General features: G+C 49.8%; 2 protein-coding genes across 5 annotated transcripts; both read right to left on the reverse strand.

Moving 5' to 3' along the window:
* Window positions 1–263: 263 nt before the first annotated feature.
* EXOC7 (exocyst complex component 7) lies at window positions 264–19,785 on the reverse strand. 4 transcript variants are annotated; one of them, XM_080924576.1, is made up of 20 exons: window positions 19,669–19,785; window positions 19,449–19,514; window positions 17,724–17,908; window positions 17,423–17,528; window positions 13,541–13,763; window positions 12,570–12,737; window positions 10,100–10,192; window positions 8,116–8,261; window positions 7,751–7,903; window positions 7,282–7,380; window positions 6,939–7,001; window positions 6,634–6,700; window positions 5,914–5,952; window positions 5,251–5,316; window positions 3,759–3,879; window positions 3,521–3,616; window positions 2,652–2,715; window positions 2,398–2,439; window positions 2,002–2,135; window positions 264–1,789 (listed from the first exon to the last, which is right to left on the reverse strand). In XM_080924576.1, exons 1-20 carry the CDS (start codon window positions 19,726–19,728, stop codon window positions 1,687–1,689), a joined length of 2,094 nt encoding a protein of 697 aa, XP_080780702.1. In that variant the 5' UTR covers window positions 19,729–19,785; the 3' UTR covers window positions 264–1,686. The 4 variants fall into 4 exon arrangements, with proteins under 4 accessions (XP_080780702.1, XP_080780704.1, XP_080780703.1 ...); XM_080924578.1 differs by lacking the exon at window positions 10,100–10,192; XM_080924577.1 differs by lacking the exon at window positions 5,914–5,952.
* A 3,239-nt stretch (window positions 19,786–23,024) lies between these two features.
* On the reverse strand, window positions 23,025–24,011 carry LOC308425616 (small ribosomal subunit protein uS2-like). The gene has a single exon (XM_080923024.1). The coding sequence runs from the start codon at window positions 23,947–23,949 to the stop codon at window positions 23,062–23,064; it is 888 nt and encodes a 295-aa protein (XP_080779150.1). The 5' UTR covers window positions 23,950–24,011; the 3' UTR covers window positions 23,025–23,061.
* Window positions 24,012–27,224: the final 3,213 nt, after the last annotated feature.

Raw genomic sequence — 27,224 nt, forward strand, 5'->3', positions numbered from 1 at the left:
CAGCAGCTTTTCCCCAGCACCACGGCTGCTGTCCTCATACAGCCCTAGAGACAAGAGCAGCCCAAAACCTGTGCCCAGAGGAGAATGGAGTGAACTCAGGGCCTAATATGGAAGGTAGGCAAAGCCAAAGGACCATTCCAGTAGTGGAGGACCACGAGGAAGGGAGAGATTTAACTCAGCAGCGTGACAAGCGGCACCCCCACAGCTGCAGACTTGGACGGCTGGGCTGCTGTACTGCAGGTCCCCAGCACTTACTCTGCTGGGGCCAGGTTCTAGCCTCCTTTTGTCCTCCCATAGAAGCCGCTTTGAAGTAGGATAGATTTATCCCCCTAAAGGCCTAGATGGCGCTTGAGAGAAGCTCATGCCTGGCAAAGTTCTCCAAGAGGGTGTTTCCCACACTGGAGGAAGCTTAGGATGGGCCAGACCGGAACTTTAATTAGTTAAGCATCTAAAGAAGGGAGACTCTGGACCAAGAATTCCTGTCTTTGACTAGTCTGCTCTGGAAGAACATTCTGGAACAGCCAAGAACAGTTCTTTCCCTGACAGCAGCTCCTGGAGGAGGCAAGAGTTCACGGAGGGACTGGGCTACAGCCGCTGACCCCCTTCCTCATGCATGTGGCGCGTGTGCGTGGCCATCTGCATGTGAGCATGTGCAAGTCTGACGCAGCCCCTGGCAGGGTATGTGCACACGGTGGACAGCCTGGTCCGTAACAGAGTGGGCTGCAGTATAGGCCTACAGCCAGGTGAGGGTTACAACAGTGTCTCAGAGACAGGTGCCAGCTCCCTTCTCTAACAGGAGGCTCATGCATCCTGAACTCTCCCCTCTGTGTAGAAAAGAAAACTAAAACATCATCCGAGTGCACTGTTAGGATTCCGCCCTTCTTGTCATAGTCCTTCAGTGTCACCCTAAGTGGCAGGGCCCAACTTTACATTCATGACCCTCTGGTTTGATACAGAATTGTTCTGCTTCGCCTCCTGGTCCTGTCCCTCATACCTCAGCCTAAAGCTCCTCAAACACTGCTGTACGGCCTGGGCCAGTGAGCACAGAAGCTGGGGACCAGGGACAAGGTGCCTGAGTGGTTGGCCCCAGAGGGTGGTTCAGAATTTCTCTAAACACTTTTTGAGGTGTACCAGATCCAAAGGGACCAGAGACAGAGCAATCCAGTCCCCTGACACCCAGTGGCCTCCCAGGTGTCAGAACAGCCCAGAGCTCAGCATACAGACAATGTTATACTTAAGAGAGTGCCTTCCCCTACGTCTGCTGGCTACGCTTTGGCCAATTTCTTTGATCCCGTTCACATCCGTGAGCTGTGAAAGCAGACCAGGGTGGAGCCTGCCATCCTATTCTTGGTATCCACATGGCAGCTGGGGGCGCCCGTCTGTCTGTCTGTCTTCTTTATAATCTCTGCCTCAGAAACCATCTTGTGGCCCCTGCCGGATGCATTCCATCATGAAACCCGAGGCATGAAAGGATGCTCTGAGTGAGTGCTGGTGTGGCAGGAGATGATGTCTGCTGGGAAGATGCAGACACCAGGACTATTCAGGGGCAGGGCTCCTGGGTGGGGCACACAGGTCTCTGTTCGGAAGGACTTCACACTCACCCGGCTCGGAGTGTGTTAGCACTGGTTTATGAGTCCGGCGACATGCTGGGCATGCCGGTGGAACTGGGCGGAAACACCGGCAGACTTAAGCAGAGGTGTCGAAAAGGCGATCGATCATGTCGCCCACCTGCTCCACGCGGTACTTGATGTACTTCTCCGGGTTTTTGGTGAAGGGCACACTGCCATACCTGACCAGGCACCGTGACGAGAGGTCAGGGGACGGTTGTCTTGACCCTCGACCTCAGGCACCTCTGACTGCTGCTAAGGTGGCTTGGGTAGGCCTGAATAAAGTCCCAAAACCCAGAGCACCAAATGTGCTGTCTACCCTGTCCCCTCTGTTTTCCTGAGAAAGAGCACGTGAGCCACCTCCAGTGAGCACAGAAGGAGAAGACGGGCTCACCTGTGCAGAAAGGCCCCATAGGTCTCCTTGACAATGTTTTTCTGAGCCTGTCGAATCTTGTCCCTCTGCTCTGTGTCTGGAATGGCCCAGGCCTTCTGAATCTTGCACAGTTCTTCGAGCCCATCATTGAATCCCTGAGCACCAAACAGGTAGGAAGGAGGGACCAGGAGACAAAGTTAAGGCCATGTATGGTGGTGGTGGTGCCCACCTTTAATCCCGGCACTTAACAGGCAGAGGCAGGTGAATCTCTGTGAGTTCGAGGCCAGCCTGGTCTACAAAGCGAGTCCCAGGACAGCCAGGGATACACAGAGAAACCCTGTCTCAAAAAACCAAAAGCTTTGCACCTCTGTTGCCACTGCTGCCACCACCATCAGTGCAGGGAGGACCGTGACTCACCTTGAAACGTTCCTTAATCATCTGCCGCTCCTTGTCCCGAAGCTGGAGATCCAGAGAGCAGAAGGCAGCAGAGAGAGCTTTGCTCAGGACAGAACCACTCTGCCCTCTTGCCCCAGACACTACGTGCCCCACCCTCTCCTGCTGTCCAAATGGCATCAAACATCTCTGTTGCAGAGAGATGCTTGCCCATCTTTCCTAAGATACAGTGTCCCATCCGCTCAACACCCGTCCTTGGCACAAGCCTTGGGCTCTACCTTGACTCCAGGCTGGAACACGGGTAGAGTCTTCTCTGCGATGTAGTCAGTCACCTTTAACCAGCTGCCAGACAGCAGGGTGGGAGGACAGAGAGGGGCAGCTTCAGACAGCTGCTTCTTCCCTAAAGTCTGCTTGCTTGCTTTTCAAATCTCTCAATCTACTGAACATGGGGGCAGTAGGAATTGTCTGGGTCAAGAGTAAGCAAAACAACAGAGATGCTCCCCTTGGGGACAGACAGTGTCTAAGCTGCTCGCTCTGACAATTAAGAACAGGAAGCAGAAGGTGCTCAGTAAAACTGAACAAATGCTGTCGACTGCAGCTCACATCAATATTGTGACAAATTAAAACAGAGAAACAGATGGGAAAAGAGGCCAGATAAACAGGAAGGAAGTGGGAGACACTCAGAAAGAAACGGGCTGGGGAAACCAGAGGTCCAGAGAAGCAGCCAGAACCTTTCCAAGCTCAGGAGCACTCATGAGCTTGCTGCTCTCTAGGGCTAAACACTGTTCACATCCTTGACAGCTCACTCTTCAGCTATTCTTAGCCAGGACGCTTGGCAGACCACTCTGAAGAGGCTTTGTGGTCTCCAGGAAGCAGCTGCCAAAGCAAGGAAGACAGAGCTTCTCTCTCCTCCCCCATGACTTAGATTTTAAAAATAAATAGACAAGAGAAAAATGCTAGGGACTCAATTCATTGGCAGACTCCATATTCAGCCTGTATAAGGCCCTGACTTTGAGCCCTGGCCTAAAAACAAACTCCAAAGACAGAAAAAGTGGGTTATCACCTATGAGATCGGGCCGTAGCTGCGAGGCTCAAAGTCAGGGGCTGAGAAGGAAGTGTGTGGGTTCAGGAATGCTGTGGCGCTTACCTGCGCTGGTAGGTCTGGATCTGCTGCTCAATGTGCTCCCGGTAGGAGCGCTCGGCGGTCTTCTGGGTCACAGCCACAAGCTGAATCAGCTCAGACCTGGGTGAAGGTGAAAGAAAGAAAAGTAAGAGGGACCTGGAAGTCTTTGGCCTTGCGGCATCACCGGGAAGGAGGCCTCCCATCCCAAGCCTTCGTTCTCCCGAGGCTGCCATAACTGCCCAACGGAGGCAAGGCCACCTACTTCTCCAGGGACTTGAGGATGTAGTTGTAGTTGTTGTGCAGGAAGATGGCACTCAATGCTGGATCCTCATACACCTTGGACTTGCTTAGCAAGTTCAGCTGCAGGTTACCCAAGACTTTGCCTACACAGAAAGATGGGGCTACATCCACCAAAAGTGTCTGATCCAAATGACCCGACTGTAAAAGTACCTTTTATTTGGCCTGATGTAATTTTCATCTCAGAGGCTTAGCCTTTGTCTGCTAACCTAGGCCTAGAAGCTTCTAGTTTCCATACAGTCTAATCTAAGCCTAGAATGTTTCGGCCCCTGAGACACTGCTGAGTAAGCTCACCTTTCCTGTTCTGAGCTCTGGCTGGCTGGTCAACTCAGCTGTCCTTGCTCAAACTCCTCTCCAAGCTAACTGATTCAATCTGCTGTGTGTGTGTGTGTGTGTGTGTGTGTCTGCATGTGTGTCTGTGTGTATGCATGTGTGTATGTCTGTCTCTGTGTGTGTATGTGTGTGTATATGTATGTATGTCTGTCTCTGTGTGTGTCTGTGTGTGTGTGTGTGTCTGTATGCATGTGTGTCTGTCTGTGTGTGTATCTGTATGCATGTGTGTCTGTGTGTGTGTGTCTGTATGCATGTGTGTCTGTGTCTGCGTGTGTATCTGTGTGTGTCTGTGTGTATCTGTGTATGTCTGTGTGTGTGTCTGTATGCATGTGTGTCTGTGTGTGTGTCTGTGTGTATGTGTCTGTATGTGTGTGTCTGTGTGTGTATCTGTGTGTATGTCTGTGTGTGTCTGTATGCATGTGTGTCTGTATGTGTGTGTCTGTGTGTGTGTCTGTGTCTGTATGTGTGTGTCTGTGTGTGTGTCTGTCTCTCCTGAACTGTCCTACCTAACTCATACTAACTCTGGCAATCTGTTCTCATCTGGCTCCTTCTCCTTCTCTGGCTCCTTCTGTGTGTGTCACCTGTGTTTAGCTTGTTCTCTCTGTCACCTATCTCTGTAAAACTCTCCTGATAAAACTGCCTCTTCCTTCTTTCTCTCTATGATGCTCTCTTAAGTAGCCTCCTCTTCCTCTCTCTTCTCATGAGTTGGGCATAGCGTAGTCTGTCAAATCTTTCTCTGATTTATCACTCTGCCACTCAATTAGACATTGATTTCAAACACGGTGCTTCCTTCTACAAACTAACTTTATCCTCATTATCTGCGGTTAAAGGCGTGAGCTAAAGGCTGAACCAGACCATGACTAGAAACAGGGTTTTTCAGTAATGACACAATCTTGGGGTTCACAGTGTGATCAAATATCCTGTGACACTCGACCTCCTGGGCCTGCTAACCAGTTCCTGACAACTGTTCCTTGTTGTTCTGACTACCAGGCCTCTGGAGCTCTTCTCAAAGCCATGGGTTCTGAAACGAAACTGGCCAGGAAAAGGAGCAGGAAGAGATGGACAGCAGAGACAAGGGAAGGAGCTGGATTGGGTTCCGCCCCGTGTGGGGGTGGGGGACTCACAGATGTAGGTGCTCAGCAGCCGCTTGCTGAACTCGGAACTGTAGCTGGTGGCCGAAGAGCTGGTTTCTGAGAGAAAATGTGCTGTTACTATGGTGGCAATGGCAAGACCCTTGATGGCCCTTCCCACACCCCAGGGGCAGAGGAGGAAATGTTGGGACAGGCAGGACTGAGGTGAGAGCTGAGAGCTCAGGCAGAGTGAGCTGGGCACCTGCAGAGCCACAGTAAGCAATGCTGTTCGCCTCTTTCTGCATCCCAGGGCTGAGCTCTACAGGAATGGATTGAGGAACCAGCCCATGGTAGCGGGTAGGCAGTTAGGAGAGGTGCGGGGTACCAGCTCCTTCCCACCCAGTCTTTCCACCTTCTCACAAACCCCTGCCACCTTGCCACCCCCAGCATAGGGACCTTCAGATATAAAACCAAAGGCTGAGGGAGGGACTAGACTAGCCAGGGGTTGTTGCTAGGGTGCTGGACCCAGCAGGGAGCAGCCTGGAAAGGCTTAGAGACAGAAGACAGCCGTGAAGGGAGCCAGGGGAGATGAGGGCGCCCTTAAGGAACTCATGCACTTCTGCCCTTCCCTCAGTGGGTCCTGAGAGTTGGTCCCCTGGGAACCTCACCCACCGGGTTTTGGAGGGGAGGATGGGACTGGGGAGACGCACTGCTTACCTCGGGGGTCTAAAGGAATATTGTATGTGTCCCCAAGAACTACGGAGTGACAGGCAGTGCACACAGAGGGGGAGGAGGGAAACAGAGGAGGGAGAAAGATGCAAAGTGCAAAAAACAGGTTAGAAATGACTGTGTCACCCCAAGCCAAGCAGACTTCTCCCCCAGAGCAGCCAGACACGGACAGCGGCACACACCAAGTGGAACTAACTCAAGACCAGAAAACGCCTGCAAAGCGCAGCCCAAGACAACAGGCAATTCTTGGCTTCTTGTCCCCAAAATAAAAGCAGACAGGGGGTGCTGGGGACCTCGGTGATCGGAATGACCCAGAAGAGCACTCACTCTTCCTTACACACTACCCCTTCCTCCAGGATCTGGTCCCACCAGGGGGCATGGTGTGAGGAGACAGAGTGACAGAGTAGGCAGGTGACACAGGCGTGAGTGAGGAAGTATGGGGCGGGAAGAGCACCCGCGGTGCCCACCCCAGAGCACCGACAGCCAAAGGAGCAAGCATAGTGTTAGGGCCCGTAAGAACGACAAACCGACCCTCCTTATGTTCATTCCTGCAAAGTCCGTGGCGCTCAGGGTCCCCCACAGGCTGGAGGAGACCCCCTCACGGCACCCTGCCCTCACCCAGAGCAAGGCAGTGCCTCCTAGGAGTCTAACTCCATGTCCCTAGGCAAGAGGGGACAGCAGACACAGGCACGCTCAGGTGTTGTGTACCTTGGGAGGCCAGCATGGCACCTGCGGTCTCCTGGAAGTCCAGAAGCTGCTGTAGGAACAGGATGGCCTGGGAGAGACACACACGAGAGGGTCAGGGGCAGGCAATGGTTTCCCACAGGTACCCTTCCCAAGCAGCAGGGAAGTCTGCCTAGTGACAAGAACAACTGGAAGGAACATCAGGTGTCACCAATGCCTGCTCTTGAAGGCCAGGGGCTCAGGGCCAGCCAGCCAGGGTTCCCAACTGATGCTGTCTCCCGAGCCCAAGCTGGAGAGCTTTCTTACACCTCTCCGAGAGTAACACCTACGTTGCTTGTGAGCTCATGAACGGTGCCATCTTTAGGCATGTTGTATTCCTTGTCTGGATCATTCTGTGGGAAAACAAACAAAAACAGCCTCTGATTCACTCCGAGCCCTAATCGGTCTGCTTATGGCGCCATCTACTGGCACATGGGTGTTAGGATGCCCCCAACAAGGAAGCAGGCTGGGGTGTCTGGAAATAGAAGAACTCAGAGGGTCTCCCCAGGGAACCGGCACTGCAAGAGCCTTTTTCTAAGAGCAAACCTGACTCTCTTGAAGGCCTGCTCTCTGAGGAGTCCCCAGAGCTCAGTGAGCAAGCTGAGCCTGTTGAAGGGAAAGTGTTGCAGGCACCTTGATGTTATCAGCAAAGTCTTCTAGAGCTTTGGCCCCAATGGTCTCCATGGAGGTGATGAGGCCAGGCAGCTTGTTCTTCGTGCTGGCTGCTGTGCCCTGGGGAAGGACATGGCTGACAGAGTCATCAGAGTCCAGGTCACTGCCCTCCCCAGCAAGCCCTGACTGTAATTCCTTCTAGGTCCTTCCCAACCCTCAGCCTGGAGGCTGAATTCTCCAGGTCAAGATTAACCACGGCTCTTCTGTTACCTTGGGAGCATCCTGACTTATCCAAAGCCCCTTGGGAGTCACTCATGAGAGCTGTAGGTGAGCAGGGAGTAAAGGGACGTTGTGTATGTGTGTGTGTGTGTGTGTGTGTGTGTGTGTTCGAGTGTGTGCGTGCATATGTATGGTGCCTGTGTGGTGTATATCTGTGTGGTGTGTGTGTGTGTGAGACACAGAGGCCATCAGGACCTCCCGGCTCACATACCTGGAGCACCTGGTCAAACTCGGGCTTGGTTTGCTTGAGGTGCCGAAGAATGGGGAAGACGGTGAGCACCGTGGAGAAGTCATGGCGGATGATGGCTTTCCTTGCAGCAGACACGATGTTCTCCCCTTCAAGCATCAGCCCATCTAGGGCATCCTAGACAAGGGAGGAGGACAGAGTTGGTTCCTAGGGGCAGTGGGACACTTTGTGAGGCATGAAGGAAAGCCAGAATGCTGTGAAGGATGAGGGAGGGGACTACACTGAATGGAGTTGAGGGCTTAGGGTAGCAGGCCTGCCCCACCCTCTAATTCTGCAGTAACAGTTACATGGGTCAGTGCTCAGAGCAGCATGGGGGGGGGGGGTAAGACCTGTATCAAGGAGTCAAAGGTTTTCTTCTGGTGATGCTCAGGTATGATGTCCATCAGCAGCTGGTATTCACTCTGGGCCAGCTTGACAAAGGCGCTGACACAGTGAATGTAGGCGTCCGTCTCCACATCCAGCATGTCATCTCTCCCTAGGGGGACATTCGTGACTCTGAGTGGCTGGTCTGGAAGAAACCACTCACTCTACTGGGGATATGACTCTCCCCAGCTCCTGGGCTGAGCCCAGGCAGGCAGCAAACAGGAAGAGGAGGACTATGCTGACAGGAAGCCATAAGAACTGTTCTGGCAGACCTGGAGATCAGGTGCTGAGTCCAGTGTCCTGGTGTCACTTTCCACTCAGCACAGGCAGCATTTATGTCCCCAGATTAAACACTAGAGGTGGCAGGAGAAAGCGCCAAGGAAGGAAAATTCCTAAACGGACTTCCTGGATAAGGTAGTCTGACTGCAGGTCTGAGGATTCTGAACTGCTTGAAAGAGGGCGGGGTCTAGGATAGGTGACGGCAGTGCCCATTTTAAGAAGGGAGTCACTGTGGTCCTCAGTCTGGGAGATGTGGTTCCTATGAAGGTCACTGCCAACTGCATCGGGCCCTGAAAGTGTATGGGAGTGCTGGGCTAATGGCCTGAGGCTGGCTGTTCTGTGAATAGAGGAGAGCTAATTCTAGGAAGAATTAGTTGGCCAAGTGTGACGCACAACTATGATCCCAACACTCAAGTGGCTGGAGTGTGATGACTGAGTTCAAGGCCAGTTTGAAGTACACAGTGAGGCTCTCCCTCAACAGAACAGAACAACGTGAGAACAGATAATCGAGTCTCTGAGTCTCCTGGTTGAGCTGCCCCAGGAGACAGAATTCCACTCTTATAAGATGGGCGGGCGTGCCAGGACAGAACAGTCAGGTTTTATGTGGCATGGATAGGTTTCAGGAAGTGCGATATCCAGGCTCCTTGACCTCAGAGGAGCCACCTGCCTTCCTCTTTGCTTCCAAGTTCAAGCTGCAGCTGCGCCTCTGGCCAGGGCCCAAGAACCAAGCGTGTAGTCCCATCTCACAAGAGGCAAGGAGACCTAGCTCCCAAAGGAGCTTGGAGTGGGAGCTAGGCCATAGGCCAGGCCCATCATTAGAGCAGAGCAGGCCATCTGGGGAACTGCTTTGAAGGCAGTGTCTGGCCACCCTGGGGCTGGGCTTCAGTACTCACTGGCTAGTGGCCCGTGCGTGCTGTACAGGGCCTCCGACAGGTGCTTAACTCAGAAATCATGCTCGGGACCTAAAAGAGGTTGGCCGCACAAACACAAGCAGCATTTATGCCGGGGCCAGGCAACTGCCCTTGGGTATGGGGAAGAAGCTGTTGATCTCCAGGAGCGGAGCACAAAATGGTGCTAGGAAGGGGGCACTGAGGAGGGCTCTGAGCCCCTCTACTGCTTCAGACCCTACTGGGAACAGCCGTTTCAAGCCTGACTCTCAGGGAGTCTCAGGACCACCCGTGGCTGTGTGTTTCCTGACCCTGGGAGACTCAGTGAAAATGTCACTGTTGAGTGAGTGAGGACAGCCAGGTCAGCAGATCTGGCTGTCCCTCCCTTGACAGGAGAGGAGGGACATGCCCCTCGGGCAGCCTGTCCCCTTAGCTACATGAAGTACTCTTTGTAAAGAGGCAGGTAGCCAGGAGGCCCGGGCCAACTTGGTCCTGCCCTGCTGATCTGGGCGTGAAAGGGCTGCCCCAAGACAGTGTTCTCTGAGTTTACACAGGACACAGGACAGGGACATGGAGGAGGAGCCTTAGGAAGGGCAGAGCCAGGCAGGATCAGGGCCATAAAACTTGTCCTCGGGCCTGCAGAAGCCCAAGGAGCATCAGGGGTTTGCCATTCCCACCCAGCCCCCTCAGGATCTGTCCCATGGCCCTCCTGGAGGAGGCTCTGCCCTGCCCGATGAGTGAGCGAACACACAGTGGAGGGGGGGAAGGAGCACAGGGTGATTACCTTCCAGAGGAATGAGGTTAGAGCCCCCCTTTTTCCCATCTAGACCATGCTGGGAATACTGTTTCAGAAGGTTCTGAGCCTTACGGATCGTCCCTGTCACCAGAGCCACACAGAGAGGAGAGAGGAAGACCTAGGGAGTGAGTGAGAGAGAACAGCAGCAGCCCTCCACCTGCCCCGCCCGCGCCCACCCTCTCCCACCCAACATCGAGCATGCCCCTTAACACCTCCGCCAGCGGGCTCTGCCAGGGTCACCAAACACCCTTGAAGACGGAGCTGAGGCACTTTAAGAGAGACAGAAGGTGATAAAAATAAGATCCACAGAGACCCCCAGGGAAAGCAGAAAGTTCTGCTGACTTCTACTCAGTGGCACACTTGACGGAGTGGGTAGATTTGCTAACAGGAAGCTCTTATGTCAGGGCAGGACAGGGAAACCTGTGGGTTCTCTGGAACCAGCCTAGACCCCAGGCTGAGTTCCCTGAGCATGCTCAGTGTTGGGACATAAGCTAAACAGCAGTCCAGGGTAAGCAGCCCCCCGGGGTTTGAAGAAAGATCTAAATTTCCTGGGGAGCTGTAAACAAGATTGAGGTTCCCACACCCAGAGGCAGAGGCTCCCATACCCTGGAAGTCACTTAGCCCACACAGCAATGGTAATAAACTGAAAAGCTAGAGAGAGGCCAACAGGAGTCACCAACACCTGCAAGGGGAGCCACAGTAAAGACATGCTCTTGTCGTGGGGAAAAAAGAACAGTATCACAGGTGAGTACAAATGAAATCCCGGCAGCCGACCTTCCGGACAGTCAGCTCCTGCAGCAAGACATCTCAAAGCCCACAACGCGGGGACATAAGCAGTGTTTCAGTCACAGGGAAGCTTCTAGTTAGCAAACTGTACCCAGGAGACTCCCACCACCATAGCTGACCCCAGAAAGGCTCTTGTCCTCAGTACCCAGCAGGCAGGGGGGTTTGGGGTGGGGCAGGCTTCAGCTGGCTTGTCTCTCTTTGTACCACACTGGAATTAGCTACTGGTAACTTTCTGACATGCCAGCTCACATTGCTTCCCTCCGTGTTCCCTCCTCTACCAGCACCCCAGTAATGAGTCAGTCAGGTTCTTCCTGCTCCACAGCCTACCCAGGAGCAGATGGGTTGTGGGCTTAACTGGGTCCTGACCAGCAAACTGCTGGAAGGACATGGAGATCCTGACCTGGTGCAACCGAGTCCATCAGGTACCCAATCATAAGAGATTATAAGGGCAGATGCTGAGGTCAGTGCCTATCACCCACAGGACCAGCATTTCTTCTGTCCTCAGAGCAGAACAGATGTCCTAAGGGCCTGACTCCATCATCTTCACTTAAAAGGAGGGACCTTAAACTCCCTCCCTCCTGCCCGTTCCCAAACCCTACCAAACTACTGGGACTTCACAGCCAAAATGCTTTAGATCTCCCCAAGGACATGGTGAGCTTGCAGGTCGCTCCTCCTGAAAGGCTAGAACCTGCATGGATGAATACTGGAGCGGGGCAAAGAGGCTTCTGGGGCCTTCAGTGGCCTTGTCAAAGGATCAGCAAGAAGAGGAAGAGAGCAGAGAGCAGCCCGGGCAGCCTCATGGACACAGCTCTTCCCCACACAAGGAAGGCACAGAGATGGAATGGCCAGCCATGCAGGCAGATGAAGCCCACCAGGGAGGGTCAGTAGAGTCAGTCACTGTTTGTACCAAGTTCTCTTCAGGACAGTCTCTGAAGGACAGAAGACATGCAATTCCTGCTGTGCCCCCCATGCCCTGAAGGCAACGGCCTGAGGAGCAGCAAGTGACTTGGCTGCTCTCTGAAGGGCTTGGGTGGGCTGGGACTGGAAAGGGAGGTGTGACCTCCGCTCAAGGCCTGCGGCTAGCAGAGTTTGTCACCCCACATATCTGAGTGGCAGCTGGAAACCCACCAGCTTTCTTCTAGAGCATCCTGTCTCTCCTAGAGCTAAGTCAGACTCTCCCGAGGCAGTCTGCCAGTCTGGCAGACTGTGGATGTGAAGGGAGAGGTGAGCATGGCTGCTCCCAGCACACTGCAGACTCACTGAGCACAGCCACCCACCTCAGCTATGTGGAAGATTGTGCTGCTCTGGCTTTCTGGAAGGTAGAGTGCCTGCTGCTTCTCACCCAGTGGGACCACACAGTGAGGAGAAGGAGATTTAGGGAACCAATGACCTATGGCCTCTGCTACCCTGCCTCAGAGACAACTAAGCAATACACGTGGCCCTGAGTCTCCCATCCCCACTTCATAGAAATCACCCGCTGCTGGGTGTAAGAACTCTACAGGGCCTTCCTGGGTAGGGGACATTTGCTCTCTATCCTGGGTCCCTGTGAGTGGGACATAGCTCATAGGTATGAGCTACAGAAGGCTGAGTGCTCACCCCAGAGTGGACCAAGATGATCCAGACTCCAGGGACCCCTCTGCTGGTCACTTAACCCGTTAAGGTGGGCGCTCACCTGGCCGCTTGGTGGGCTTCTTGGTGGGTGTGTCTTTCCTCTTACTGGGGATGGCGGGGGAGTAGGGAACCCCAGAGGAAGAACTGCTTTTGCGAAAATGCTCCTTCAGGCCCTTGATGGAGCGGTCCAGCTGGCTAGAGCGGATCTGGTAGTAGACATTCATGAAATCTGGAGAGAGATAGCAATGAAGGCACATCAGGGCCCCACGCCTCCCTCACTTCTGCACAAGGCAGCAGCAGAGACCACGGCGACAAGAAGACGACTCTGGTTAATCTCTTCCTAACGCCTGCTCTGGCTTCTTGCTACTCATGTGGCCTCATCTCAAAGCAAGGAAGTCTCAGAGGACGAAGCCATCCTCCAACAGAGTGAGCGCTGGTTTTGTTGTTTTGTCAGGTTCGGGGTTCAAAGCCGGGACTTCCTGTATGCCGGGCAAACACCTTTCCATAGAGCTAGGCCACCTGCCCTACCAACCCATACTTTTACTTCTCTTCTGTGTTTGTTTTTGTTGTTCTGAGTTCTGTTGTGGTTCTCTGTGGGGGAGGTGGGGAAGGTGTGCGCACAGGTGTGCTCCCCATTACCCATGGCTGGTGGCTCACAAGCACCTATAACTCTAGTTCCTGGACATGACCCTCATCTGACCTCTATGGGCAGCTGCATGCATGTGACATGTACGCCACATATTCACACAGACACACAACACACATGTAAACAAAAGGAAAATAAACCTAAAATAAACAACAAAAACAAAGGCAACATCCAGATTTAACTGTCAAAAGACGTTAGCAATGGCAGGGTGTGGCCCTGAACCCTCATAATCCCAGTACCTGGGAGGCAAAGGCATGATCTATGAGTTCGTGGCTAGCTTGATTTGCATACAGAGTTCCAGGACAATCAGAGCTTTATACAGAGAAAAGGGTTGGGGGTGTGGGAGGGGAGAAAAGACGCCATTCTGACAGAGGGAGCCCTCTCACCTTGGTTCCGACCATATTCCACCAGCCAGCGGGAGATTCGGACCACGTCATGGAGCACGCTCTCGGGCAGGTGCTCCAGGACCACATCCTCCTGGACCTCCAGCTCGTCGTCGCCGCTGATGAGATCCAGGATCAGCACAGGAGAGACGACCTTGCTGTGCCGGGTCATCAGACTGCGGAACTCTGATTCCAGCGACTCCTTCCCTCGCTCAAACAGCAGCTTCTAAGGACGAGAGGAGGCCGGTTGTTGGTGCTAAGCCCTGTTCTGTGGCCCCTTGCCCTCTCCTGCCCTTGGGCCTCCACAGGCCCCAGCAGCTCCTTTACCCACAGAGGAAACATTGGAAAGCCTGACTCAATCATTTCTTTCCCTTCCGTTTTTCAAAACTGATGGTCATTCCAAGTGTGGTAGCAAGTACCTACCCTTAATCCTAAAACAAGAAGCAGAGGCAGGGACTGGAGAAATGGCTCAGTGGTTCAGAGCACTGACTGTTCTTCCAGAGTTCCTGAGTTCAAATCCCAGCAACCACATGGTGGCTCACAACCATCTGTGATGAGATCTGATGCCCTCTTCTGGTGTGTCTGAAGACAGCTGCAGTATACTTATTTGTTTTTTAAGATTTATTTATTTATTTATTATTTTATTTATTTATTTTATGTATGTGAGTACACTGTGGTTTTGTAGTTGGTGTAAGAGTGTACTTATATATAATAAATAAATCCTTAAAAAATTAAAAAAAAAAAAAAAGAAGAAGCAGAGGCAGGTGGATCTCTGAGTTTGAGGCCTGCCAGGACAACACAGTGAGGCCCTGCCTAAAAACCAACAAAAAAATACTTGATGTTCACAGGCCAAACTCGGCGTAATAAGCATTAATTTTTTCCTTCCATTTTCACTGTTAATTTGTGTGCTTGTCAGAAATGAATTTGAAAAAGAAGAAAATAGTAAGTCGGTATACTAGCTAGTTTATGTCAACTTGACACAGGCTAAAGCCATCTGAAGGGAGGGAACTTCCATTGAGGAAATGCCTCCATGAGAACCAGTTGTAGGACATTCTCTTAACTAGTGAGCAATGGGGGAGGGCTCAGCCCACTATGGATGGAGCCATCCCTGGGCTGGTGGTCTTGGATTCTGTAAGAAAGCAGGCTGAGCAAGTCACGATAAACAAGCCAGTAAGTAGCACCCCGCCATGGCCTCTGCTTCAGCTCCTGTCTCCAGGGTCCTGCCCTGCTTGAATTCCTGTCCTGACTTCCTTCAAAGATAGACAGTGCTGTGGAAGCCTAAGCCAAATAAACCCTTCCCTCCCCAAGTTGCTTTGGTCACGGTGTTTCATTGCAGCAAGGGAAACCCTGACTAAGACAGTTGGAGTATCGCAAGTTAGTGTCAAATGTTACCCACAAGAAGGTAAAAAAAGTGACTGAGAAAATATTTCATGCATGGAAGATACAGACAAAGATTCATGCAGCAGTATTCACAATGGGCAAGAAGCAGAGGCAACCCAAATGATCATCAGGTGATAAATGGCCGGACGCGTGTGGGATATTAGATCAGCCAAGATGGTCCATGGTTCGGTGGGTTTGGCATCTGCTGCCACACCTGAGCTACTGAGTTTGATCTCAGAGAATGACTGTCACAGGGGAAGGAGAGAGGCAAGTCCTGTAGGTTGTTTTTATAGCATATGTGTGTCCACAACACAAACGAAATGAATGAATGCTTTCTTTCTTTTATTTAAGTCTTTAAAAATTTTTTATTTTACTTTTCTGTGCACTATTGGTGTCTTGCCTGAATGTATGTCTGTGTGTGGGTGTCAGATCTTGGAGTGACGGACAGTTGTGAGCTGCCACATGGTTACTGGGATTTGAACTCAGGACCTCTGGAAAAGCAGTCAGGGCTCTTAACCACTGAGTCATCTCTCCACCTTAAATCATTTCTTAATGTGGCATATCGATATTATTTGGTAATAAAGAGGTATTTATTTAGTCCCGTACTGTTGTGGTATGGTGTGAATCAATGAATCTTAGAAACATTATGCTGTCCAAGGTGGTAGCACACGTCTTTAATCTCAGCACTTGGGAGGCAGAGGCAGGTGGATTTCTGTGAGTTCAATGCTAGCATGGTCTGCAGAGCTACACAATACAGACAGAGCTACACAAAGAAACCCTGTCTTTTTTTTGGGGGGTGGGGTCGGGGAGAGTTCTGAGAGCAGATTTCTCTGTGTAGCCCTGGCTGTCTAAACTGGCCTCAGACTACAGAGATCTACCTGACTCTGGCTCTCATATGCTGGAAGAAACCCTGTCTTGAAATGAACAAGCAGAACCCCAAAATACAAAATACAAAAAAAAAAAAAAAAAAAAAAAAAAAATCTTCATTCTAAAACAAAGAAGCCACAGCCTAGGAACACAGGTCAGTTCGGTAATCTGTTTGCCATACAAACATGAAAACCTACGCTCTCTTCTCGGTGCCCACAAAAAGAGCCAGGAATGAGGCAGGATGTGGTGGCATACACCTTTAGTGCCAGTACTTGAGAGACAGAGTCAGACGGATTTCTACGTGGGTCCAGTCTTGAAAGTACGCACGTGTGCTATGGCATATGTGGAAATCTAAGGATGACTTATGGATGGTGTTTTTAATTCTTGCTCCGGGGGCATAAAGACAGGTAGATCCTTGGGATTCAGTAGTTAGCTGCTCTAGCCTAAACAGTGAGTCATGGGTCCCAAACAAGAGATCCTGTCTCAAAAACCAAGGTATTATTACTGAGGAACAATACCTCTGGTTAGCTTCTAGCCTCTGCATAAGCATGCATATATATGTGCGCCCACCCACCTCTCTCTCTCTCTCTCTCTCTCTCTCTCTCTCTCTCTCTCTCTCTCTCAGAGCCTTTATAAACAGAAGTGATGTAGAATGGACATTTAGATGCTGGAGGGAAGGCCGAGCTGGCTCTTGGTGTTAAATGGGTGCAGAGTTTGAGTTCTGGTGATGGACAGGCACTGGAGGGGAACTGTGGGATGTGTCCATGCCACCCAACTATGACCCCAAAGGGTCACAGTAGGGACGAATGCAGTTTTGTTTTTGCTTTTTAAGCCCTTTCTGGCCTAAAATATGATATGTGGCCCAGCTTGGCCTCACATTTGCTGTAATCCTCCTGCCTCTGCCTCTCAAGTTCCAAGAGTGCAGGTACTTGCCCTCCATCATGCCTGGCTGAAATGGCTAATTTTATATGATTTGTCTGTGTATTAAGTTTTACAATGTAGCTCTAGCCATCCCAGAACTCACTATGTAGGCCCCTCTGGATTTGCTGCAATTCTCCTGCCTCACCCTCCTGAGTCCAAGAATTACAGGTATGAGGCACCATGCCTACGTATAGGATTTTTTTTTTTAAAGATTATTTATTTTATGTATATGAGTTCAGAAACACCAGAAGAGGGCATCGGATCTCATTACAGATGGTTGTGAGCCACCATGTGGTTGCTGGGAAGTGAACTCAGGACCTCTGGAAGAGCAGTCAGTGATCTTAACCACTGAGCTGTCTCTGCAGCCCTGTATTTTTTACCACAGTGAAGAAACCAATGCATATATTAAAAATCATACGCTAAACTTCCATTTGAAATAGTATGATAAAAACTATAAGTCTGGAGGCACAGGATTTAATGTGTACATTTTGAATGTTATGTATCGTCCTCGTTTTTTGTGCTTGCTTAACATTTTGAGACATGGTTTCACTATATAACCCAGGGCTAGACTGGAATACCACATATCCCAGGCTGGCCTCAAACTCCCAAGTTCTAGGCATGAGCCACTACACCTGGCTTCTACAGACTTCTTTAAACTGTCACATGTCCCTCAAGATGTCCGTCTGTCTGTCTCACACTAGTCCGTAGGTTTCTTACCACTTTGTTGAGCTCTGGGCTATCTGGGCTGTTGTCCTGAAAGTACTCCACAGCCTTCTGGATTTTGGCCATACTTCCCAGGTACTCATCCAGCCTACCTGTAGGGCTGGGAAAGAAAAAAGAAAATGCTGGATCAGCCTTGGAGGACAGGATTAAATACACAGACTACAGACATGGTCTGCAGGAGAGGAAGGGAATCCATACCAGGGGCTCTACGCTCAAATATGTTCTACTTCCTTCTAAGGACTAGGGCCAGGGGTCCAGGAGACATTAATTATGTGACCCTCTACATGAAACTCACCCCTCTCTGATGATCTTCTCAGTGTCGCTGGCCACGTGGTAATAGCTGATAACATGGTCCAGGCAGGATAGCGTCTTTTCAACATTCTCCTGCAGCCTCTGTAGGTTCTCTGTCTGCTTGTGCACAGGGATGATGGAGTTCTCCAGCTTCATGAGACGGCTCTCAAAGGACGACAGGATAGACACCTGTGGGAGGAATGCCTCTGGCTCATGGTTCTCAGGGCTGCCCTGGAAGTACTCACAGACATTTCTTGTCTTTTCTAGGTTTTCTAGACAATAACCTACACACAGGAAGGAACATAGTCCACTTGTTTGCTACTATTGTATCCCTAGCCTGGCATGTGGTTGAAATTACATCTTAAGGCAAAATAAACATTAAACTAATTCTTCCTAAGATCATTACTCCCAGGGACCCGGAGAGAAGATTCTGCTCTTGCAGAGGACCTGTATTGACTAGTCAGCACGCATATCAGCCAGCTCACAACTAAGTGTCTGTAACTCCAGTTCCAGAGGATCTGACACCCTCTTCTGACCTCTGCAGAGACTGCCCATTCATGGTACACACACACACACACACACACACACACATACACACACAAACACTCATACACATGAAATAAATTTTCTTTAAAAAAATAAAAATCAGGCTGGAGAAATGGCTCAGCGGTTAAGGCTGCTCTTCTGAAGTCCTAGTTCAATGCCCAGCAACCACATGGTGGTTCATAACCATCTATAATGAGATCTAGTGCCCTCTTTTGGTGTGTGGGCACACATACAACCAGTACAGTATACATAATAAACAAATCTTTAAAAAAAAAATCAGGCTGGAGAGATGGCTCAGCAGTTAAGAGCACTGACTGCGATTCCAGAGGTCCTGAGTTCAATTCCCAGTAACCACATGGTGGCTCACAACCATCTGTAATGAGATCTGATGCCCTCCTCTGGTGTGTCTGAAGATAGTGACAGTGTACCCACATACATGAACATGAAGTAGAACTATATATATATATATATCACCTCAGGATAGCTTCCTTTCTACCCTTGAAAGCCAAATCTCAATTTCTGCTCTCTCTGAAATTTTTCTAGACTGAACAGAAAGTACCAAACTACCTTCTGTTACCTAAAACAAAACAACCAAACCAAAACAAAACAAACAAACAAACAAACAAAACTTCCTAAGGAAAAGAGCAAGCACTTTTAAAGCATCTCTCATATACCAGACACTGTTGAGCAAATATAGGCCCCTTCACAAACACACCGGGAGTCTAACATTGTCTGTTTTACCAGATAAATGAACCATAACTGAAGCCTTACCCACCCACCAGGATCCAAGTAAGTAAGCTATGGTACAAGGGCTAGATCTACGACCCATTAGTTCTCTTTCTAAAGACCCTTGGGACTTCTCTACCTCGGGAATCTCACTGGATCAACCTCCCAGGCAAGCATGCATCTCTTGAATCTGACAATGACGTGAGCCAGACCATGTACAAGATATCACTAATGTTTGCAGGACAGACAGTAACCGGTCCAGGCCAGCGGTATCCTCAGTAAGTGAGTGGAGACTGGGGAGCAGAGATACCCATCGCCCCAAGAGATTCCTACATATTACCACAGTTTACTACCCACGCTAAAGTCCCTGGACTCTGGCGCAGGACACGTCTGTCACACGCCCCTCCTCTGGCGCCCGGGGGCCTGTCTGCAGCCTCCCAGCTGAAGGGCTACTCACCATGTTCTTAGTGAGCTGGTCGCTTTTCTCCAGACTGTCTCGGATAAAGGACAGCGTCTCCTCCTCCTGCGAGGAGCGGAGAGGAGGACATCACCACAAGCCGACGGTGAAAGGAGACCACCACCAACAGCCAGCACCACGGCCTACCCATAACCCCATCTCCCCTTCCACCCCGGTTCGATGCTCCTGCGCCCTTCCTTCACTTTCTCCACAGCTTCACCTGCTTCAGCTTGTCCTCGATCTCCCGCCGCCGAGCGGAAGCCTCCTGCGGGGGAATCATCGCAGCGGAAAGCGCTGTTCCCACTCTCCGCTGTCTTAGCTCCAAACCCTGCTCGGCTTCCGTCCCTGTCACACCCACTTCCTCCCTCGGCCCCGCCCCCGGACGCTCCGGTGGCGCCATGTTGGGAGTGGCAGGCGGAAGTGTGTGCCTGCCATTGCTAGCGAACGGGCTGAGGATCGAAGCCATCTTGAATGTGGCTGGAAGTGCTGCTCACCTGACGCATAGATCCTTCCTCCTCATCGGCTGGTTTGTTTGCTCGCTTCTTTGAAAGACAGACCCTTGCTGAGAATGCTGGCTCACATCTTCACACTCTCACACTGGGAAACTGAGGCAGGAGGCCATTCACTAATTCGAAGCCAGTTTAGGTTACATCGTAAATTCCAGCCTAGCCTAGGCTACAGAGTCAGATTTGCTCCCCAAACCAAAAATCAAACAAACCAAGAATATACCTGAATTTTTTTTTTTTTTTTTTTTGAGATCCTGTTCAGGAATAGGTTATGTAGACCGGGCTAGCTTCTGCCTACCGTGTGCTGGATTAAAGAAAGGTGTGCTCCACCAAACCCAGCTCACCTGATAAAAAGCAAGGCGGGGGCGGAAGGCCGGAGGCAAAGGGTATACAGTTATCTCCTTCCCGAGAGTAGGTCCCAGAGGGATTGAATTCAGGTGTCAGGCTTGCAGGCAAGTGCCTTGGCCTGCTGAGCTATTTCACCAGCTCATGATTTATTTATGTGGATTTTTAAAAATTGTGTATAGATGTTTTTCCCGCGTGTGTGACTGTGCTGTCATATGCCTGGTGTTCTGGAAGATCAGGTTATCCGAGCCCTTAGAACCGGAGTTACAGTTAGGAGCTGCCATGTGGGTTCTGGGAACCCTAACCCTAACCAATGCCTCCTGGAAAGTTCTCTTAACTGCTGAGCCATCTTTCCAGCTGGCCAACCCCTGATTTGTGATAAAAGCTCTAGCTGAGGTGACAGATTTGTTTCCGCAGATCATATCTTAACAGTTCAAGTCTGGAGACAGGATCCCACACAGAGTGGTTCATGATAGAGACTAAAGGGCTTTTGGGGATCCCACATGGGGCTTAATAATAAAGACACAGAGACATCTGTATAGTATAAGTGTTGTTAAAAGATGATGTTCCGGGTTTCAGCACCAATGTTAGGAAAAGGATGAAATGGAGGGGGAATATGGCCCATGGGGGTGCATTGAGGCCTGGGGACAAGGGAGATGCCTCTGGGGGCCCCATGTTGGGAATCCCTTCCCTCTGAGGGACCAGCCACACAGACAGTATATAGTACAGAATAGAGTTTATTCAGGTCATAGGGGAGTTAAGAGGGTAGAAGAGGCAGAGAGAAAGAGGAATAGAGGTAGAGGAGTAGAGGCTGGCCATGAGCACGTGGGGGGGGAGGGGCAAGGGTAGGAAAGCAAGAGAGAGAAGGGCAAGAGCAAGAACAGAGAGCGAGAGAGAGGAGGGGTCAAGCAGCCCCTTTTATAATGTCAGGTCACTGGGGCGGAGCATACCTGCCTACTGCCAGGTAATTGAGGGGTGGGGTTTACAGAATCCCAACAATAAGCCTGTTTGCTGGGGCAGTCCCTCTCAACCGACTTCCCTGCCACTGAGTAGGTGGCTTTCTCCATGCTCTACCTCCCCACCCTGCCTTCTGCTTCCGTCTCTCTGGCTCCTCCTGCCCCAGTTCAAGGTGCCAACTCTTTATTTCTCAAAGACCACACTCCTTACTCATCCGGGCTGAGCCAATCAGCAGCAGGAAAGCACCCAGTCCATATCTCTGTGTTGCCTTTTGGCACTGAGGGCTGTGAGACCTTCACTAGCCACCCTGCTTTTGGGCAGGTGAGGCCGGACCAGCATTTACTAATAAAGACTTATTTGTGTATTATGTATACAATGTTCTTCCTGCAAGGCCAGAAGAGGGCACCAGACCTCATTATAGATGGTTATGAGCAACCATGTGGCTGTTGAGAATTGAACTCAGGACCTCTGGAAGAGCTGACAGTGCTCTTAACCACTGAGCCAACTCTCCAGCCCCCTTAAGTAATTTTCTTATCACCATTTAAGCTTTTACATCCCCTATTTGCATTTACTAACTTTAAAACACCTTAGGCCCTCCAGCCTTCATAACTTGCATCAGCTGACCTTAAAGCATCTTCTTCAACCCAAGAACACTTTCTTAGATCCTTAGACCTCTTTTGTGAGTCTCTCTTTTCTGAATCTGGTAACAAGGAGAACTGTAAGACAGACATATGGTTCCAGAAGGGCGAGGCCTGTGGCCTGCATTTTTTTTTTTTTAACTTGATAACTGAGATATCAGTGTAAGCCTTGGTTGTCACTAAAAAAAAAAAAAAAAAAAAAACTGATTAACTATCCAGTCTTCAGCCTCCTGAGGATACATTTCAGCTGAGTAAGCAGGAAGTGCAGACTGAGCAGCTTCCGACTCTTTGAAAATGAAAGAGACTTACTGGCCATCTGGATAGTCGCTCATGGTTCCCCTATGGTTGTTGGGGCATCTGTCTTCCTCTGCTAGGCCAGAAGATTGACAGACTTTCCCATGAAGCAGGAACTTCGGGGGACAGTCCTGCCTTGTCTGGTCAAAGCGAGGCCGTCACCTCCCCAGTGTCCTCCCTGTCCACAGTTTGCACAGTGTGAGGTCAACAGCTGAGATAAGGGACAGTTTGTAGCCCAGTGCTAGCTGCTCTGCCACATTTGACGCAGGCTCCTGGCCGTGTTCTTCTCTGCCCGTCATCTTCTTGGGAGGAGGTTGGGGTGCGAGCTGATGTGTCTCTCTACCATGGAAACCCTTTTTTATTAAAACACCTTTTTCTAAAGATATTTATTATTTCATATATCTGACTACACTACAGCTGTCTTCAGACACACCAGAAGAGGGCATCGGGTCCCATTACAGATGGTTGTGAGCCACCATGTGGTTGCTGGGAATTGAGCTCAGGACCTCTGGAAGAGCAGTCAGGGCTCCTAACCGCTGAGTCATCTCCCCAGCCCTATTAAAACATGTTAAATGGCATATTCTGCAGATCTCTGAGGCATTTGAGGACCATCTTTCTATCTAAAGCATATCTAACTACAAAAACCTTTCGTTACTTGTTTCAAAAATGCAACAGAGGGCTTAATAAGGCTTATTCCTGTAATTAACTACCCTAGTTCCTAACATGACTACAAGTATAGTTCTGAACATACTAAGATTTGATTATTTCTAGGTGTCTGACGCCTAGCTTACATTTATTTCTTTTTTTTTTTCTGTTAGAAACTTTATTTTCCTTCCACCTTTTTTTTCTTTCTTCAGGTGTCTGCTGAGCAGCTCAGGACCACTCAGTGGTGGCTCCAACCCACTCAGTGGCCTGCGCAGTAGGAGCTGCTGACCAGTCCTCAGTGGCTGGCTGTGCACTCCAGTCTTCTGTGGGGAACTGCTGGATGGGCACAAAGGGCACCTGCACACCCTCAGACCAATCAGCCACCTCAGGCTGAGCAGCAGTGAACTCAGGAGATGGTGCGGTCCATTCACCCTGGAATTCCGCCTTGGTCACAGCCTTCTCAGCAGCAGCCTGTTCCTCCTTCTCAATCTCCTCTGGATCTCTGTAGAAGTAAAGATCAGGCATAACCTCCCATTGGTGTTCACGGGAAATGGTACCTCGCATGCGGAGTACCTCCCGGGCCAACATCCACCACATCAGACCCACTGAGTGAGCTCCCTTGTTGTTGCACGGGATGGCAATGTCCACAGAGCGCAGGGGAGAGTCTGTGTTACACAGAGCAATGGTGGGCAGGTTGACATAAGAGGCCTCTGTGAGGGGCTGGTGGTCAGCCCTGGGATCAGTCACCACTAGAAGCCGTGGCTCCCTGAAGGCCGCTTGGATCTGGTTAGTGAAGGTCCCAGGTGTGAAGCGGCCAGCAATTGGAGTGGCTCCTGTGGCAGCAGCAAACTTCAGCACAGCTCGCTGGCCAGTGTTCCTGGAAGAGATGACACTGACATCGGCGGGGTTCTCAATGGCAACAATAGCGCGAGCTGCAAGCAACAGTTTCTCCCAGGTCCTCTTCAGATTTATGATGTAGATACCATCACTTTTCCTTTTGTAGATGTACTGCTCCATCTGAAAGTCAAGGTTGGTGCCACCTAAGTGGGTTCCTGCAGCAAGGAATTTGAGGACATCCTCCTCCTTCATCTGCAGGACATCAAGGGCTCCGGACATTGTGTAAGTTTCCCTTTTAAGTTACGATGGAAACCAAGAACAACGCCGTATGGACCCGTCCCCGGGTAGCGCGGAAAGCTTACATTTATTTCTTAAATGTCTTTTTGCAGTTTACAATAGTAGCTTTCCTAAGACTAGGCTTTATGTTACATTTGAAGTGAATTGAATTCAAATTATATACACATATACCCTCAACGAGAGTCGAATCATAAATACAGTATGTTGTAGCAAATATAACCTCACATTTGTATTCTCATACAAAAATCCATACCATTCTAAGATATTTGAGACTTGATGTGCTTTCAGTCTAAAAGGAAATGCAATAATGTAATAATCCACCCTTCTTTTTTCTCCATTTTTACCCTCTAACTCTCCTAGATATGAAAGACCCCTGAATCCAATCTACTTTCCTTTGTTTCTTCCTTGACTGTAACCATTAACAACCTGTAACCAACCCCCCGAAATGACAACCATCCACAACCCACCAAGAAACCAATAACCACCCACCCCACATCTCAAGAACGAGGGTGTTGTGTTCTTTAGATTGCTTCCTGATGTCTGAGAGCAACAATATCTTTGGGACTGTAAGAAAACTGGGATGCTGGCCAAGACCTGGGAGAGCTAGCTGTTACACTCAGTGTACAGGCTCTGTGGGGTCATCTGCCACTCAGAACGTGCAGGGTAAGACTGGGCTGAAGAGATGGCTCAGCGGTTAAGAGCACTGACTGCTCTTCCCAGAGGCCCTGAGTTCAATTCCCAGCAACCACATGGTGGCTCACAACCATCTGTAATGAGATCTGATGCCCTCTGCTGGTGTCTGAAGACAGCTGTAGTGTACTCATATATGGTTGAATCATACTGAGGCTGGACCATCTGGGCCTAGCTGCTTTGATGCTGTCTTGGATGCAGATTTAGAGGAAACACTAGGACCTGGCAGGATACTGGAACTTATGTCTCAGCAAGTCAGCACCCATCTCAGCATCCTTGAGGGAGAATCTCATCAGGGCCACTTTGACTTCACTGGCATCTGGTTGTTTTGCTCTGAAAACATACAGCTTTTAAAAGTAACACAATAACATTTAATAGTAACACATGTGTGAAATCTGCCATGTGGCCAAATCAGCTAAAGATGATTCTCTGCAAGAGCAGGTGAAAGGCATCTTAAGTCAGTTTGGACTGCATAACTAAACGGTAATAGCATGTTATAAATCCCTATCTAAACCGTATGAACCCGTGGCACGTAATAATAAGTCCTGAGCACGAAGTAGTAAAAATGATTCATTGCAGAGACATCCATGTCTCCTCAACTTACCCCTCTTACAATCAGGGGGCTAGACATAAAGATGTTGAGCCTTGTCACCTGTATACCTTAGATACCATAATCAGGAACCCGTTTGCAACATCCAAAGCCTTTTCTGTCTGACTATCCCCTGTCCTTCAGCTGGTCTCTCAAGCTATTCCCACGTAGAAGGATCACCATTTGTGTCATACAAGCCACCCCCCCCCCACAAATACACAAATATACACACTCACACAAACATACACAACGTTCAGGGTTATCCTTGCCAACAGAGCCTGGGATATAATAGACTACCACAAATTAAATAAATATTTACTCTGGACCTAACATAACAAAACAAGGATGTGCAAGCCTTTCTGTGCATTTCTCAAACACCTTCAATGTCTAAGTGTAACTTGACAGCCAACTACCAAGCACCAAGAGCCTGAGAGCCTTCTGTTTGCATATCCTCCTTACAAAGGCCATCTTTTCGTTATCTCTTGTAATCCTTAGGGTAAACCAGGCGTCAGGCCCAGCTGTTTCCCTTCCGAGGCAGAGGAAGCTGGTTCCTTCAGTTGTCCTAAGTCAACACAGCTGTCTCAGAGAGGGGGCAGCAGAGGCTCTGCCTCCCCAGCTAGATAGTGCAGAAATTTGATTGCTAGCGTCCCGTCCCCCTGGCTTTTGAGAAAGTCCGTCCTGGAAAACAGGTTATGTTCATTACAACCCTAACTACTCAAAAGTGGACAGAAAGGGGTGGAGGGGTCTAAATTACTCTCACCCCAGTGCCCTATTGTAAGTCTACATTACAATCGCCCCAAACCAAGTTTTGCAAAAGCGCCAAGCATAGCTCCAGCACCATGAGACTCACAGAGAGTCTCTTTCAAGAAGGTGGGTGGCCCTGAAGAAGAGAGAAAGAAGGGTAGGGGAGGTCCCTCCACCAATGGTGTGTTCTTTAGTTTAACTTCTTGTGAGCTCTGTGTCTTTCCTGGGGAATCAATTGTATAATTTCTTCAAATTAATGTTTCCTGACCCTGTAGCAAAAGTGGAAATACATTTAAATAATAAGTCTCTAATAATAATAATAACCATGTAGCTCTGTCGGTCCTGAAACTCTATGTAGATCAGGCTGACCTTAAAAAAAACTTTAAAAAAAAACTGTAACTGAATTATTCAAATGCCACGTTTGTTTTTCATCATTTAAAAACAAGCCTGATTATCTTATTTCTTTCTCATATTTGTAAGATAACGAACTCTGTCCCTCCCCCTTTTTTAATACTACAAATCACATTTTCATGTTGGTATTCAGAATTCTTTAGGCTTAAAGACATTAATCATAGTGTATATGAAAGCTTTTCTTCCTTTTACGAATAGTTTTTCTTTGTCACTGAATTTTTCCCTGCTAGAGTTTTAGTTTTTAAAGACTTACTCATTTGTTGATTTGTTTGTGTGAGTGTATCTGGGGGTCCATGGTTGGGGTGCAGCCTTGGAGGCCAGAGATGTCTAGTGTCCCCTCTACCACTCTGCCTGTCCCTTTCATGCCTGTTTGTGACAGGCTCTCGCTGTGTAGCCCTGGCTAGCCTAATATTCACTATGTATACCAGGCTGTATCAAATCCACAGAGACCCACCACCTCTGCCTAAAGGCCTATGTGCACCACCACCTCTAGCTTTGCCTGTCCCTTTGGGGCAGAGTCTTACCCAAAATCTGGGGTTTGCATTTTCTTGACTAGGCCTGAAGTTAGCAGGCCCCTGTGACCTGTCTCTATTCTTCCCTGGAGCTGGAATTCTAGGTGTGTGCAAAGATGCCCAGCTTGTTACAGCGCTGGGGTCTGATCTCTGGTCTTCATGATTACACAGCAGCATTGCTGAGAACCTCATGTAGCCCGGGTTGAAAATTCCAGCTCCCTGTGTATCTGAGGATAATCTTGAATTTATCCTCCTGCCTCAAAGTAGAGATCCTCCTGCCTCAGATTTGAGATTGCTGGGATTGTAGGTTC

Source organism: Micromys minutus (genome assembly GCF_963924665.1).
Source record: "Micromys minutus genome assembly, chromosome: 10".
NCBI lineage: Eukaryota > Metazoa > Chordata > Mammalia > Rodentia > Muridae > Micromys > Micromys minutus.

What these genes read in the sequence shown, in the direction of transcription:
- LOC308425616 (XM_080923024.1), bottom strand. Translation starts at nt 23,949, where the DNA reads ATGTCCGGAGCCCTTGATGTCCTGCAGATGAAGGAGGAGGATGTCCTC.
- EXOC7 (XM_080924576.1), bottom strand. Translation starts at nt 19,728, where the DNA reads ATGATTCCCCCGCAGGAGGCTTCCGCTCGGCGGCGGGAGATCGAGGAC. An exon ending in ATCCTCAAGTCCCTGGAGAA is followed by an intron (nt 3,617 to 3,758) that starts GTAGGTGGCCTT and finishes ACCTTCACCCAG; the next exon opens with GTCTGAGCTGATTCAGCTTG. An exon ending in ATCCAGACCTACCAGCGCAG is followed by an intron (nt 2,716 to 3,520) that starts GTAAGCGCCACA and finishes GCTGTCTGGCAG; the next exon opens with CTGGTTAAAGGTGACTGACT.